The sequence below is a fragment of the Zosterops lateralis genome, assembly GCF_965231275.1.
Source record: "Zosterops lateralis genome assembly, chromosome: Z".
NCBI classification, from domain to species: domain Eukaryota; kingdom Metazoa; phylum Chordata; class Aves; order Passeriformes; family Zosteropidae; genus Zosterops; species Zosterops lateralis.
In genome coordinates, this window is record NC_139800.1 from 13,236,779 (window position 1) to 13,253,227 (window position 16,449).

At 38.4% G+C, this 16,449-nt stretch overlaps 1 protein-coding gene across 1 annotated transcript in view; it reads left to right on the plus strand.

The window, feature by feature from the left end:
- Positions 1–624: 624 nt before the first annotated feature.
- LOC310923020 (chondroitin sulfate proteoglycan 4-like) overlaps positions 625–16,449 on the plus strand; it is a gene marked incomplete at its 3' end in the record, with an annotated part of 33,737 nt that continues 17,912 nt past the window's right edge. The window contains 8 exon segments of the mRNA XM_083884073.1: positions 625–657; positions 3,787–3,950; positions 5,220–7,169; positions 7,171–8,772; positions 9,624–10,094; positions 10,922–10,949; positions 10,952–11,093; positions 11,095–11,110. Coding sequence (XP_083740199.1) covers positions 642–657; positions 3,787–3,950; positions 5,220–7,169; positions 7,171–8,772; positions 9,624–10,094; positions 10,922–10,949; positions 10,952–11,093; positions 11,095–11,110 — 4,389 coding nt within the window. The 5' untranslated portion in view covers positions 625–641.

Here is a 16,449-nt window from a genome sequence, read left to right on the forward strand (position 1 = left end):
ATCTGAGTGCCACTGAAGTGGCAATCTCTAGTAATAGCAGCATTGTCTTAAATGACATGACAAAGAGTTTTTTGGATTTTACTGCTAGTGGTGTTAGGGCAACCATTGCTTTGTGTCTTGCTGTTAGTGTTCTCTGTCCCTGGCGTTGCAGGCAGTGCAAGGCAAGGCCAGACTGCACATTTCCAGACCTGGTAGGGGCACAAACCTGCTGCTTCTAGGTGCACCCACCTGTAGTTGAGCTGCCTTCAAGCTGAGATACGCTAGACCATGTGGACTGACATCACCACCAGGAGAGCTTGTTAAGATCTGTCTCTCTTCATTTACTCTAGATGCTGTTACAGCTATAACCTCACCCAGGGGTATTCTAGCAAAGGGGAAGAAAACAGTTGAAGGCTGGGAAGGAAAAAAAACCTGTGAGCTTCTTATACTGCCCTGAAATTAGGTTTTAAGTAGCTTTCTCAACTCTTCAGTTTTCAGTGGGTTTCTGTGATGGAACCAGAAAATAACATCAGCAGCATACATTTCATGTTCAGTGTTTTAATTTACAGGACTATATTTTTATCTGGAAGTCGTAGAATGCTTTGATTTGGAAGGGAACTTTAAACATTGTTTCTGGTGTATAAAGCATTTGTAGATGCAACATGGTGTACATTTTAGGTGAGTATAAGAGGCTTACACACTCTGGTAGTGTTTGATTTACCCTCAAAATCTCACTAAATTTTACACTGAGGAAATGTGAATCAACCCTGGTAATTCCCTTTGGAATAATTGTTAGATTTAGCCTTAAATGGCATTCCCAATGAATCCAGCAGCTTCCTTTTCCAGTTCCATTTTTCCTGTGTCTCGTATGTGCTGTAGGTATTATTTGGTACCGATAAGCTGACAAAAATGGAGGAGCATTTTTTCATTATGAAGTGTCCTATTTTGATTATTTGGAGGTTTTTTCACCCCTCTCATTCTGCTGCATTACTTTTGCTATTTGTCATTGTAGCAAAGCTTCATTGACCCACCTCCTGGTTTTGAAATACAAGCACCATGTTTTGGAGAGCATAAGATTTGTAAGCAAACCATATTACGTATTCTGTGGTAGTGGGGATGTTTTTCAATATCAACAGTTGAATTTGATCTTATCTGTGATGCAGCAAGTAATGTGTCCAAAAAAAAAAAAAAAAGAATATTAAAAATACAGTTCTGTCTAGCTGTAAAATAAATCATGCCAAGGCACTGTAGGTGGTCCAGAATCTTTTTTACTGTTGGATCAGTGTCTACCTGCCCCACTTTCAGTGAGATTCTGACTCTGAAGAGTTTTATGGAAGGCAGAATGTTAACTTAGGTTTCTTTTTTCTTTCCAGATAATTCATATATAGTATAAATATGAAACTGTTGCCCAGTGGTACTTTGCAAAGTACTGACTTTATGGCTTTGTTCTAGTTATTCTAAATTGCACTGAGTAATCCATAATGTCTCTGCTTAATTTCTTCCCCCAAAATCCAATGTATGAATTTACCGTAATATAAAAAATTATAATTATTTAACCTATTTCCTGTCTTTTTAATAATCCTTGCTTATACTGGGGGTTTGTCTGTAGTTATGTTATTCCAATACTTGCTTTAAAGTGGAGGAGTTTCTTTATTTACCCCACAGAATAACATTTTTATGTACAACAAAGGGCATAGGTCCTCTCAGTGTATAAATTTAATGTAAAACCTGTAAGGTGTATTTGAGCTATTTTTTGAAAGCTTCTTTTGAACTAGAAGCAAACTGCTGGGGAAGAATTCCTTTCTTTTCCGCTTGGGATCAATTTTTCTAGGCACAGTGGTGACTTTTTCTTCAGAAAAAATATGTGTATTTCTTATATCTAATGTAAAATCTTTCCTGTGTTTCTCTGGGTACTTAATATAACTTGATATTACATGGTTGTTGGCTGTGGGATTTGTTGAAATCTTGTTCTTGGGAAAACTACCTAAAATTTTTGTATATCCTATAGCAGATTTTTAGATACTATTATTAATTGTTATTTCATGAGTGAACTGCTAAATGAGGTCTTTGATTTCGTACTCTGCACAGAATCCAGTTCAGAGCCACACTATAAGAGTTGTCAGAGTGTATTAAATTAAGCAAGAGGAGAGCTAATGCAGGAACTGGAACATTTAAACCTCTAAAGTCCTCTGTAGTAATGTTTGATTTTAAAATGAGAAAATTATTTCAGAATGAAGCTAAAAACTTCAAAATAAATATTTAACTGGTAATGTTCTTGCAAGCTGTATCCAAATACAGCTGAAAGCATCATAAACTTTGGCAGATGGAATTTGAAAATAGACATGTCTGGGAAACACAAAAGGTCAAGGATCAGCTTGAAGGAATCAAAGCTTTTCCTAAATCCTCCTCCTAAATCCTAAATCAAGAGCAAAAGCCCTGCAGAGGGTCTGGGTAGCCAGTTGATTAAATTGCTAGTATAAAAGAAACGCTCAGAAAGGGCATGGCTACTGCAGAAAAGCTAAACTACATGGCATTTACTACTAATTGGGAAGATTCTCAAACTGAAATTCCTTTTTTAGGGTAGTGGTAGGGGAGGAGAGGGGTTGACCTAAAAAAATTTGGCGAATAAAATAACTTGTTTGCTAAGGGTAATATCTGATTTCATGCTTAAACTCCCTGATACCTGAAGCCCGGATGGTGGCATATTTTATGCCAATATTTAAAGCAAGAATTTCCAGAGAACTGTATGCCTGACATCCATAACTCAAATTTATAGGGACTGTAACAAAGATAAAAGATGCACAAGTGAGAAAGATCAGTTTTGGAGGAGTCTATAAAATTTTTTTAAAGAGTTCTTTACAAACCCTGTGGAGTTTTCTTGGTGGGGGTGGCAAGGTGTCTAAGATGTAGAGTTTTTTGAAACTTTTTATGAAGTTTGCTGCCAAAGGCTTTTTAGCATTCTTGGGAGTGCAGAGCTTTGTAAATTAAGTAATGGATTAAATAGGAAGAGTGGTAGATGATTGATGTGATTTTTTTATGTGTCAGAGGGAAGTTACTAGCAGAATTTTGGAGGATTTGGTCTTAGGATATTTGCTGTTCACAATAGTAATAATGGGGATGCACTGAGTAGTCAAATGACAACTCTGGCTGGTTTTACTGTTCCTCAGAGCAGAGAAGGGGAGAGGAGACAATGAAGGAGACTTGTACAGATCTGAGTGACTGGCCAACAGGATGGCAGGGCTGGTTAGGGGTTGCATACAGGAAACAAGAGGGCAGTTGTGCCTGGAACAGGGGGATGAAAATATCTGAAAATGGCACAGATGGCAGGAGACTTGTGGGTCCTCTCTGCAGAGATGGCATAGATTGTCTCTGATGGAGATATAAGAGCATGTTGTAGATGAAAATGTTTCCAGAGAGAAACTAGAGGAATACATCAGAGAGGATTTCTATGGCAGCTATAAAATAGACTGGGTGTGACAAACTCAGGAAACAAACAAACAAAAATGAAGGAGTATTTGAAAGAATTTATTCAGTATAATTGCATGGTTCTTACCATTCCCAATCATCACTCCTGGAGATAAGAAAACTGGACTGTATTTGCCCTTTGTCTGTGCTGATGTGGCCATTGGGCTCTTAGTAAGTGGTTTGGACTGGTGAACTTGATATCTGAGATTTATTTTCATGTGTATGTGAATAAGTATATAGCAAATAATATAAATTGTTCACGTATATTCAGGTATAAATAAGAATTTTTTTTGTGTGTGTGTGTGATTCAACTTCCTATTTATTTTCCTTTATTTCTTTCAGTATCATTTTATGGCGATAGCTTTGTGGAGCTGATCAAGGCAGAAGCATCCCCTCAGACATCCTTACAGCTGCAGTTTCGAACAAGCAAGCCACAGGGACTGCTTTTTCTTGCAGCTGGGAAGACTGATTATTGTTTACTGGAGCTACACTCAGGATATGTACAAGTATGCTTTGTAGCTGTAGCCAAAAAATATGTGTAGCCTGTACTGCTCAGAGTTTTTCCTTATGGCTGTTGTCTAAACAAGTTTCTGTTTAAAGAAATGAATGAGTCACTTAATATAATTGATAATTTCAAGTTATGACTTTTATTTCTTACAGTTATATCTCTAGAGCCTTTGAGATCTCTAGATCTTAAAATCAAGATCATTGTGTGTTGGGGAAGACCGGACAGGAAGGACTTATGAATATGACTGCATGATAAAAAATACTGCAGATACAAAACCTGAGTGAAATAGGAATGAAAGCCAGTTTTGAGATGTGTGCGTGGCAGGCAGGAAGACGGTGATTAAGCTGACAAAGGGACAAGAATGTTGCCTTTCCACCTTGGTAAAAGACATCCAGGAACAAATGCATAAGAAAGAAGTCTATAGAGAGTAAAATGAAATGGTAATGCAGTTGTTCTTATAGGCTGCATGCAAAGTTTGTAGGTTTTGTATCTCACGCCGGTTGGTCAATGTGAATTAGAATATTCAACAGAGAAAAGGATATATTGTATTGTCACAAGAGGATCGCTCTCTTGTCTTGTCCACTCTTCCCCACTCTTGCCTTGTCCTCCCCTCCCCGCTCTTGTCCACTCATCTCCTCTTCTCTCTCTCACCTCCCTTGCTCCTGCTTTCTCCCCTGCTCCTACCCCGTTTTTACCCCATAGCTCTCTTCTATCTCTCTCTCTCTCCCCATTCTCTCATTAGGGCTTTGCTCCAGTCCAGGCTGGTGGCTGGGAGCAGGCCCTTTTTACCCTCGACCCTTGTAATAATAAAGCCACGTGTTTCTAGAACATCTCAGGTGTGCAGAGTTCCTTGTCCCTGCCATCCACGGAGAAAAATCCCGACAATTGTGCTCAGAGCATGAGATTCAGTAAAGGCAGAATTTCAAATTTGATGATGTTAGTGTTAGCATTACAGAAAGCGCTTGAGAATCTGAGGAATTGTTTTTCTGCAAGGTAAGATTTTGAAAGATCACTTTCAGTTGGGCTCTTAAGAACTGTAGTTCTAGCAGAACTGCAGAGGAGTCCATTCCTGCTTCAAATGCAAACATTTGTGATGGCAAGTAAACCTACACAGAATTTTAGTAGGATTTTATTTTTTTGCATATATTTCGTAAATTATATGCTTGCTATTAAAATATATGAAAATTAATGTATTAACTGTATATTAATGTATGATTGCGAAAAATATCACTTTGGATTTTAATAGTTAAAATTCTGTCTCTTGCAGGCGAGAATTAACTTTGGTGCGGGAGAACGAGTTCTGCATTCCCAGCGAAGATCTCAGCTGAATGATTCGGCTTTCCATCTGGTTGAACTACATCATGAACAAGATAATGTCACATTGGTAATTGATAAAAATGATAGAACTAGTACAAAAATGCCTGGAATTCTTTATGAATTAAACATTGATTATGGATTCTACATTGGTGGTACTGGTAAACTTGATGTTCCCTACATTGCTGGAGCCCTACCTGGTTTCCGAGGATGTATTGATGGTGTGTCATTCAATCAGTTAGACATCCTCATGCCTCTGAGACCTTCTCCTGGCTTCAAAAACATCCATGAAGTTTCAGGGGGTTGCAGTGATGAATTCTTTGCAGGTGAAGAAGTACCCATTAATTTCTTCAGTTCCAGGTCTTATATTTCTTTCCCATCATGGAATGTGGATGATGAAGGAATCTTTGAGTTTACTTTACAGACCTCAGCTGCATCTGGCTTGCTGCTTTACCACCCTGGGCAAGCAGGAGATTTCATTGCAATGGAAATGAAAAATGGTTTAATTAAGGCTTATGTTGGAAAACATAAAAATAGAACTCATCTTTCTTCTTCTAGGTCAGTCAATGATAGTCATTGGCACAACATCAAACTGAAATTTACTGCAGGATATTTGCAGCTAACACTGGATGAAGAAACTGTGAAAAAGTCATTACCTCCCCAGAGTAAGTTGCCACTTCTGAAGGAATCCTTCTTTGTAGGTGGTGTAGATGACAACATACGATCAGAAGTGATTAAGTTAATCTCAAGATCTGGGAAGTACACCAGAGGAAGATCCTTTAAAGGCTGCTTAAGGAACCTGAAAGCCAATTCAGAAAAGAAATCACTGAAGAATGTTCTAGTAACTAAGGACATTTCAGCTGGATGTGAAATGCAGAGTTCTTTTAAAACAAATCTTTCTTTAGAGATGGCTGTAAAGAACCCTGCTGTGAAAGCAGCTCCTATGTTTGCCATTTCCCATGAAAGCCCAATTTCTCTGCGCAAGGAAGACAAAAGCCACCTTTTAGTTCTGAGTAACTTGATTGTGCTAGAGGGTGGACAGGCTTCACTTGAATCTAAGCATATTAAAGTTAATTTAGACTTTCAGAAATTAGGAATTAGTCAGTCACAAATTATTTTTGATATAAAGGAACCACCCTCTCATGGACACTTGAAACTGAATATTCAACCGTTGCAGGAGGTAAATACATTTACTATGCAGGATGTGTGGCAAGGGAAGATTCTATATGTCCATGATGGCTCTGAGGACACTTATGATTATTTTGATTTCTCCATTTCTATCAGTAGTGAGAAGATTGTGTCTGCATATTTGGAAGGAAATGAACAGCATATGTTTAGCATTACTGTTACTCCAGTAAATGATGCACCTGAGATCAAACTTCCTAAGCTAAACTTGCTTTGTATCTTAGAGAATTCAAAGAAACGTTTGACTAATCGCCTGATAAAAGTTCAAGATAACGATACAGATTCTGTGGATATCAGACTTTCAGTGCTTGGAAATCTGAGTGCAGGATATTTAGAAAATTCAGTGCATTGTGGAACACCTATCACTACTTTTACTAATGAGGATTTAAACAAAGGCACTATTTTCTTTGTCCACACAGGCGTCAAGAACTCAAGGATTATTCTCAGGGCAAATGATGGTGAGAAGATGAGCAAAGCTGTTGTGTTACGTGTCATGGCAGTTTCTTTGGATTACAGAGTTGTCAACAACTCAGGAATAAATCTCCTCCAAGGTGTTACAGCTCTTATAAGACCTAGGCATCTGGCAGTTGAAACAGTCCCCCAGGAACTGAAGGTACGGATACGGTATGAGATCACAGAGCCCCCTCACTTTGGTCAGGTCCAAAGACAGAATTCCAAGCGGGTTTGGGAGCAGGTCAACTCTTTTTCTCAACTCTCCCCTTCAGCGCGGCTGTGTGAGATACTATAGCACTTTTAAACACATTCAGCTGGAAAATGTTACGGACCATTTTAAGTTCAAAGTTAGCACAGAAAACAGAATCAGTGAAGAGCACACATTTCCAATTGAAGTGAAATGGTTGAGGTACAGTTTATTGAAACATGCTCCTCTAGAAATTGAAAAATCACAGAAGAAGTACTTGAATTCTGGTAATCTTTTTGCTGTGATTGTAGATCTAGAAGTACCTGAGGATGAGATTCATTTCAAACTTCTATCCCTACCAAAGAATGGACAGATACTGCTTAATGACCAGCCTTTGAAAAATGGTTCAGTCTTTAGCCAAAAAGATATTACTGATCAAAAAGTGGCGTATGAATTAATCCAGTACCATGAAGACTATGATTCATTTAGATTTTTAATTTCTACAAAGTATCTGGATTCAAATTCCTATGACTTTGAAATCTGCATCAAATCAGATTTCAGAAACATTATTTTGACTAACAATAGCCTTAACGTTACTGAAGGGGAAGGAGAATTAATAACAAGCACAAAATTGTTTGTGCAAACACCAGATAATAAAACTTTTGAATATGAAGTAATACAGTTTCCTAAGCATGGGAAATTAAAACTTACTAATTTTTCTGGTTCACTTGAAAATAATGGCAATCTTACAACTTTCACTAATAAAGATATAACTGATAAGTGCCTTATGTATGTGCATGATGATTCTGAGACCACGTTTGATGAATTTCTTGTCAGAGCTTTCAGCAGAGAGTCAGGAAAGGGAACAGAGTTTGATCCAGAAGTAGAACCTTTGTCAGTAGTAATTAGATTCTGTATTTCTGTCCAGCTGAAGAATGATGAGAAACCAGTACGTGTAATTGATAAGATATTTGACATAGTGAGGAACGGGCAGCGATTATTAACTTTGGCAGATCTTTGCTATCATGATCCTGATTCTGATTTTGATGATGGACAGTTGCTGTATATTAGACGTGGTATTTCCAATGGGGACTTGGTGCTAACAAATGATACTTTGCATAGACTCTACCGATTCAAGCAAGTGGACCTGGATCAAAAGCAAGTTCTGTTTATACACCATGGTGCAGATTTTGGGCGTTTTGTGCTTTTTGTGACAGATGGCAAGCACTATACTTCCTTGCTTCTGGAAATTAATGCCACTGATCCTTATGTTAGGTTGGCAAATAATACAGGATTGTTGGTTCAAAAAGGGAAAGAAGAAACTATTTCAACAGCTAACCTAAGTTCTATTACAAACCAAGACATAAGAAATGATCACGAGGTTACATATGAAATACTTTCTTTCCCAAAATATGGAAGAATATATGTGAATAATGTATTAATGGATTCCTTTACTCAGCTTGATCTGATAAAGGGGCATGTGACCTACAGACATGATGACAGCAGCAACCTTATAGACACATTTAACTTTACAATCCGTGCAGGAGGTGTCCATCTGGATGCTGGACTACAGATTCGCGTATATTTGGAAAGTCAGCAGCAACCACCAAGAATTGTGAACAAAAACAATCTCTTGGTTGAAGAAGGAAAGCCAGTTAAAATCAGTAAAGGAAAACTGCAAGTAGGTTAACCATGTTGTCCATTCCTCCAATCTTGTAGCAAGTTTTCCTCTCTTTTTTTAGCCATTGTAGTGTCTTTAGTTGTGTGTTCTCTTCTTCAACTCCTTTTGATTACCACTAATATGATTATATTCTAGGTGCTTCAGGCGAGACTGACACTAGCAAGCTTGATTTTTTTTAGGAAGGAAAAGAGATTATGTTAAAGAAAAAGACTTCCCATAGTCTTTGACTTTGTTATGTATTAGTGCTTAAGAAAATTATTATTTGGGAATTCTGCATGTATGTGTTTGTTTTAGGTTTAACAACTGTTTGTACTCCATGTAATGTTCTTAATTGAGCTCATGGGAAATGCTAAGGAAGAAAGGATTTTGTTTGTTTTAATTTGGAGCTATCCCAGTTAAGATTGAGAATTACATCCAAAATTTTAAAAAACAAGTCAACTCACAAAGGTGAGGCTGTTGGATTAATTCTTTCCTGCCCAATTTTTGTGTGTAGCCTTCAAGTAACCGCCGCAAGAGGGCTCCAGCTGCATGTTGCTGGAATCTTGAATTCCTTGTTTCAGGCAGGGATCTGTTGCTGTGAGGCCAGTAGTTAATTATGCAGTACGTTCCTTTTCAAAACTTTCAAAACATATTTGGGGTTACAAAATGGCTCCCATGCTACCTTTATTTAATATGTATCTGCTTAAAGTATTATACTGTTTTTTGAACTGTGTAAGCCACCTAAGAAGTGCCAGTTTAGTGGTTTAGTTAGATAGACAATCCCAGAATTAAAAGTGAAAAATTCAGAAGAGAACTATAGAATTTTTCCCACTTCCATGTGAATAATTTTGAGATATGTTCTTAAATTTAAGGTTGTTCATGAAAGTAGTTCTCCATCTGAGATTGTGTTCACAGTAAGACAACTTCCAGTACAGGGATACATTTGGAAGTTTTCTTCAGAAGAAAGTTATCTCAGTTCTGACCAAAGGCCGGCTTTGACCTTCACGCAGCAAGATGTTGACGAGGGCAAAGTTCGGTATGTGCAGACAGTTTCTGACCAACTTGAGGACCATTTTTTTCTGGATGTGACCAATGGTGTCAGAACAGTGAATGGAATAGAGATCTCTGTAGACATCATCCCCAGAATGATTCCATTTGAAGTACAGAACTTTACAGTATTTGAAGGGGGTTCAAAAGCCCTGGTGGAAGACTATCTAAAAATTCTTAGTAGACACTTTGCAGGACTCAGCTGTGAATTCATTTTAACTGAGCAGCCAAAACATGGGTATGTTGAAAACTCTCGTGTTCCTGGAATAAAGTTAGCCACGTTTACCAGGAAACAGATCTTCTTAGATCTTCTTTAGATCTTCTTGGATGTAGTCTTGATTAATTATTTACATTGCTGAAAGCTGTAGGATTTTGTGGGAGGTGGTGAGATACATGAGTTTGAGCTTTATTGTGGCCTTGAGTTGAAGATCATTCTGCTGTTTCTAGCTGGTCCTTTGGAGTGAGGAGGGAGGCTGCCTTGTTGTGGTGAACCATATCGCTTCCTTGATGACACTATTGACACAGATTAATGTGCTATAGCCACAGTAGACTGATGGGCCACTCGCATTCAAGCAGAGTTGTAGATACTCTGGAAATGTGAGACCATGGGGGCATTTTGAAAAGACCAGAGAAAATGGTATGTAGATTGAGCAAGTAGAAAAGTGGAAAAAAAGTAAATTTTTTAGTAATTTCTTTGCTCACAGGCAGCTGCTATATGGACAACTTGCTAATTTTCAGTCATTTAGCTCCAATAAGCAAAATGGTATTGTAGGTCACCATCTACTAGCACTGTGTTCAGTTTATAGATTCCAGGAAGCATTGTTAAATATAGTGGGGTTGGATTTCTGTTTTTCCTTCAGGAGGAAGGGAGAATGCCAAGATTGGCAAGATATTCTGACTACAGGAACAGACAGATGAGCAGTAAAATTTACTGTTGTGAATAGAGCAAAGATAGAGATAAAAAGATAGAGATACAAAGATCTGATACTGTAGCATAAATAAAGTTTTTGAAGTCATAAAGCGTTCATGCAATAAATATAGAGAGCCATGAGTAGGTTATTTTTCAATGTGACATTTATTTTCTTCTAGCCTCTTTAGTTCTTCAGCTTGTTATACTTTTCAGGTGGAACAAGAACTAATTTATTATGAAGAATTAATTTATTATTAATTTATTATAGTGAAGAACTGATGGACAGTTTTACTGTGATAGTAAACAACATGGAGTTGTGGAAACAAAGTTTACCCCAAAGTGTGTTTGTAACTGTTACTGCAGTAAATGATGAAGCTCCTATTGTCAAACAGAATTCTTAAGGTATGTTTGTCAACATTTTGAAGGGTTGAAATTAATTCCTATAATTCTGGTGCTATTTAATGCTATTTAATTCATTAACAGGCTATTAGGTTTGTATCTGGTACAATAGTCAGTATTATATTAGTAGTCCTTGGATTTAGAAAAATTAATGCTCACAAAAGGGGGCAGTACATAGATTATTTGTATTTAGGAAGATTTTAGACATGGAGGACTCTTTCAGCTGGTATAAGCTTTATCTAGAAGGGTGAATGAGCATTCTTTTAATCTTAAAGTTACATGAAATCTCTTGTACTGATGTAGGGCTTATGAGGATGGATGGCTGGCACCTGGATGGTTGTTACGTTTTCATGTTTGCTGAGGTGTCTTGAGGGCTGTTAATGAACATGTAACTGGAAAAGTGCCAAGAATGATGAGAATGACAGCTTTTCACTCTTGTATTTGCACAGCCTTCCAACCCTATATCTTGTGCCACGAAGTACACTAAAGGGTCAGACCTGCTGAAGTACATTCTACTGCCTGCTCCTGTCCAGGTGTGCCAGTGGAATGGGACGAGAGAGAATTTATTATGTGTTGAGTATTTCTTATACAAAACACGGGTATTTCCCTTTTCAAAACTTGAAAATAATAAAATGCAATCAGTGAAAATCTGGGGTCATCAAAATATTAGTCAAATCATTGGAGCTATTACTGTATGATACTGTTAACTAAGAAAAAAACATGGGTTTTTTTGTAACTGCTTTCCCCCCAGAAAATCCTGAAGAAAATTTTTACGTTGTTGACTGGTGCTACCTTTAGCTCTTAATAACCATAGCAGTTATTTTTAATCTGCTGAATTTTGAGAAGTTATCTACCACTACAGTATTGACTACTGTCACTTTAGTTTCAGTGCATTTTCCGATAAATAAATTATTATTTATTTATTTATAGTATTTAAACCGGGACATATTTGTATATGTATTTATTTGTTTTATGATAGCACTCAATAACCAGAACCATTTTAGTAGAGACACTGTGCCCAAAAAGCCCCCATGTGTAAAGACTTCCAATCTGATATCCAATGAGTAAAAGCAAATTAAGTGGCTCTAAAAATCAGGGTGAAGTGAATATGAGTCAGCTAATGAGCCTGTGGTCACAGTAAACCAGCTGGAAGACATCAAGGCAGTGAAGGTATTTAGGAATCTGCTAAGCTAAGAAGCTAAGCAGAGTATTTTGAGGCTGCAATCATTCCCAGTGCTCTGTGATGCAGTTTATGGATGGGTGGTACCAAAACATGCATTTAATTTTATGTAGTTAGTTGTGTGTTGGAGAGTGTTGGGGACTAGGCTTGCTCCTTTTTTACTTTAAAGAATTTTTTTCCCATGAGTTACCAAGAAGACGAAATATTGGATACTTAAGGGTACTTGACCAAAACAAAGAGCTAGCCAAAGGTTTTGTTTTTTCTTATCTGTTGTAACTCCAGAAGGGAGGGGGTAGCTGCCTTCCCTGATAACAAGCCAGCTGTTAAAAACCAGGTAGGGTATTATCTCTTATCTCTGCTCAGTCTTTCACTATCCCCATGGGAATAGCTTTTGTTAACGCACCATCAAAGCTCACCAATGGCATGGCACATTTCATCACCCTATTGTGAGATGTTCTACTAGAAAGCAGAAGAGCAACCATTTCCAGCTAGATAAAATGGAGCCACAGGTATCACCAGGCACTCCGGTGTTTGCCATGAGACTCTCAAAGGAAGACCGGACCATTTCGGGACCCCTGGCTCCACAGGACCATCATCTCTGCTTCCAACAGGCTGCATCTGCCACTCCAGGAGAGCTGACTTTGGACTGTTTCCAATGCCTTGGCCAACCTTTGTCAGAGGTTTTGTTTGTTTGTTTGTTTTGTTTTCTGGGATTCCTTGTTTGTTTGTGTGCATATTATTTTGTACTGTAACATTTGTATTTTAATATCTCTAGTAAAGGACTGCTATACTTATTCCCAAAATCTTTGCCTGACAGCCTTTTAATTGCAAATTTCTAATAATTTGAAAAAAAGAGAAGCGGGGGTGGACCTTCATCATCTCTGCTTCCAACAGGCTGCATCTGCTACTCCAGGAGAGCTGACTTTGGACTGTTTCCAATGCCTTGGCCAACCTCTGAGGTTTTGGTTGTTTGCTTGTTTGTTTTATTTTGTTTTCTGGGATTCCTTATTTGTTTGTGTGCATATTATTTTACACTATAACATTTGTATTTTAATATCTCTAATAAAGAACTGCTATACTTATTCCCAAAATCTTTGCCTGACAGCCTTTTAATTGCAAATTTCTAATAATTTGAAAAAAAGAGAAGGGGGGGGGGGGCTTGCATTCCAAGGGAGGCTCCAATCTTCCTTAGCAGATACCTGTCTATTCAAACCAAGACAGAGAGGAAGAGTGTATTACTGTTGCTTCGCTTATCTGTCTGTCAGGCCAGCCCAGCGTTTGGCTGGACCACCCTGCTAGCTCTGATACGCCTCAACAGGACCTTTGAGTGGGTCTTTGGCTCCACAGCACTTTTACCTTTGCTGTCACAGCCGTGGTTTGAAAGAGGGGACACTCGAGGCTCAGGGAACAAAGGTTTTATTCGGGGATCACAGGGGCAGTCCTTTGGTCCCAGGCCCTGTGCCTCAGGAGAGTGATCCAGGACCTGTCCCAGGCCCTGTGCCTCAGGAGAGTGACCCAGGACCTGGTCTGCAGGGGGTTTTTGTTCAACAGAAATCTCAGAGGTGGGTACAAGTTGCAAACCAATGAAACAAAGCAAGGTGGCTAATGCCAACTGCAATACACAAACATCAACAAATCAAGTAAATTGGGGTGGGGTCTCTGGGGGATCCACCAACCACTGTCCGACACCTCTCAGAAGGTCTTGGGCCTGGGAGATTGATGGACAGGAGGAGGGAGAAGATACATTGGGATGGGGGAAAAGACAATGGGAAGACCAGTCTCCAGGCAGAGACTTAGGTTGTCTTGGAAACTCTTATCAACTTCTGATAAGAACATTCCAGGACAGGGGCCCTTACCTAGCTAGGGTTAAAATTCAAACTATACTAAACATAAATAAAAACCTATAAAACAATTCCAGCATCCCCGCATATTACTGTAAACATGATTGTAACCTTGTGTATTTAAACTTTTCACATGAGAAAATACGTAATTTTTTAACTAGCAGTAGTGGTAGTATTGTCCAACTTCAAAGTGACAATCTGAAGGTAATCTGCAGATGCTCACAACAGAAGTCTCTGTCCTGTGCAGAGACTGCTGGCAGAAGGGCAGACTGCCTTCACAAACATTTGGGCGGCACAGAGCAAAATCTTCCCTGATTGAAGTAATTACAGTGATACTCTACAAACATCAGCACAGCATGCAGTAATCTTTGTCTAGTCACAGAGAGGAGAGCACAATGTTCAGTCAGGTTTTTCTGGGTCTCTGTTCTGGTGCATTGCTGACATTAAACTGTTGGCATTGAACTGCTGGAATTGCAGTCTATTAACAGAACTAAGGCTGTGCAGTGCACTGCAATGCAGCTTATGGATTTTTCTAAAAATACCTGTGAATCTAGGCTTCCCAAGAGCAGGGATAACAAACCTTCACCTATCCAGAGTTGGTCCTCTCTACTGGGGAGGCAGTCTGTGTACTAGAACCAGGATGCTGCTTTTGTACCTGTGGTTTTGCTAATCGTGCACAAGCTATTGTTGAAAAATCAGGTTTGTATTTGTTGTGAGTGGCTACCAGTATGTACACATATGATGGATTCATGTGCAGTCTAAACCAAATCTGGCAGTCAAGTTATCTGCTGGGAGGAATACACTGAGATGATTCTTCCTCAGATCAAACTTGCACATCATCAGTAGATGGAATAAAATGGTTTTTTCTTAGTCTTGCTAAATACTGAGGTGAGATGGGCATTCCTGTGTAGGGTGATGGTGGCTGGTCCCATGTTCTGGCCAAACAGTCTGTGCTCCTCAAGACTGTTGCTAGTGGTAGATATTGAATAACAAAAAATGTTGCTTTTAAAAACTGAGTTGCTCTTTTATCTATTTTGTGAGGTTGGAAGTATACAAAAGTATAAAGTGAATGGCCAGTACTGTGAAAACTGAAGTCCAATAGAACTGTTTGAGTTGACTAAAGTTTAGGACCTCAAATTTTGCAGGTCACAGTATAAAGAGTCAGAAAAAAATGCTAAATGATTAAAAAAATAGCCTGGGATATGGCATCTGTTGCTGAGAAGTAGCTTATGTGAAGAGGTGCATTATGTGGCCAGTTGGTGTGGGCATATAGAAGAAAGTTTTGGCCTTTGTCGTGGGCTTCTGTCCAAATGCAAGAAACTATTGGGTGTCTGCACAATGCTGAATGAGTCTAACTCTAGTTTCCTCACTTCAGAGACATCTAGACCTTCTTCAAACAGCCTTGTCTGATGCTATCAATGTTACGAGCACCATGGCAGGAATTCCAGGGTGACAGATATCCAACCATTTTGGGAGTTTTTCTCTAGGAAGCATTTTAGATACAATTTCTTAAGATTTCCACAGGTTTTATGGATTTTTTTTTTTCTGGAATGGGAATGGTTAAAGGAAATACAGTGTTTTGAAGAAAATCATTATCCTGGCTTTATATGCTGCAATTATATGTGTTTAAGTACATGGGTAGCAATGCTATGAAATGACTGTATCCTCCCGTTGCCACAAGAGGGCTATATTTTCCTGAAATTAGGTTTTTTAAAAACCCCACGAATTTTAACTGATTATTTTTGTTGTTTTCTCTAAATTGCTCTCTAGAGTGTTAAAATGCGAATACTGAGTGTCTGGTAGGATATGTGGCATGTTCAGCTGATACTGGTGAGCTCAATCCTGTAAGTAGAGCAGAAAAAATTATTTCACATCAGCAAGGTCATGAACCTTTTTTTGGACTATGCCTGTGAAATATGTTAGGCACGTGAAAAATCAGTGTTATGCTACATCCTGGAGGTTCAGATACAGTTTTCATGGTGCTCTTCAAGGTGATTTTGTTCTCAGATATGAAAAAAAAGATGTTTGTACAATTCTTGCTGTATTCTCAGTGTTTGCTTCCCTGCAGTTCTTTTCAGCTCTTAGATCTCCTTTCATTCCTCAAGGATCATGTTGCAGGCCATGTATAGTACTTAAAAAGCATTAAGTGGTACTGTGCTGGGACAACAGAATTAAATAATGACGTTACAGAAAAAACACTTTCTTCTGTAATTACAGATTTTAATTATTTTTTCCTTTAGTAAGGAAAATAATTTGAAACTTAGCATATAATTTGTAATAACATGTGTCCATTATAATTTCTTGTATTTTTGCATATTTGG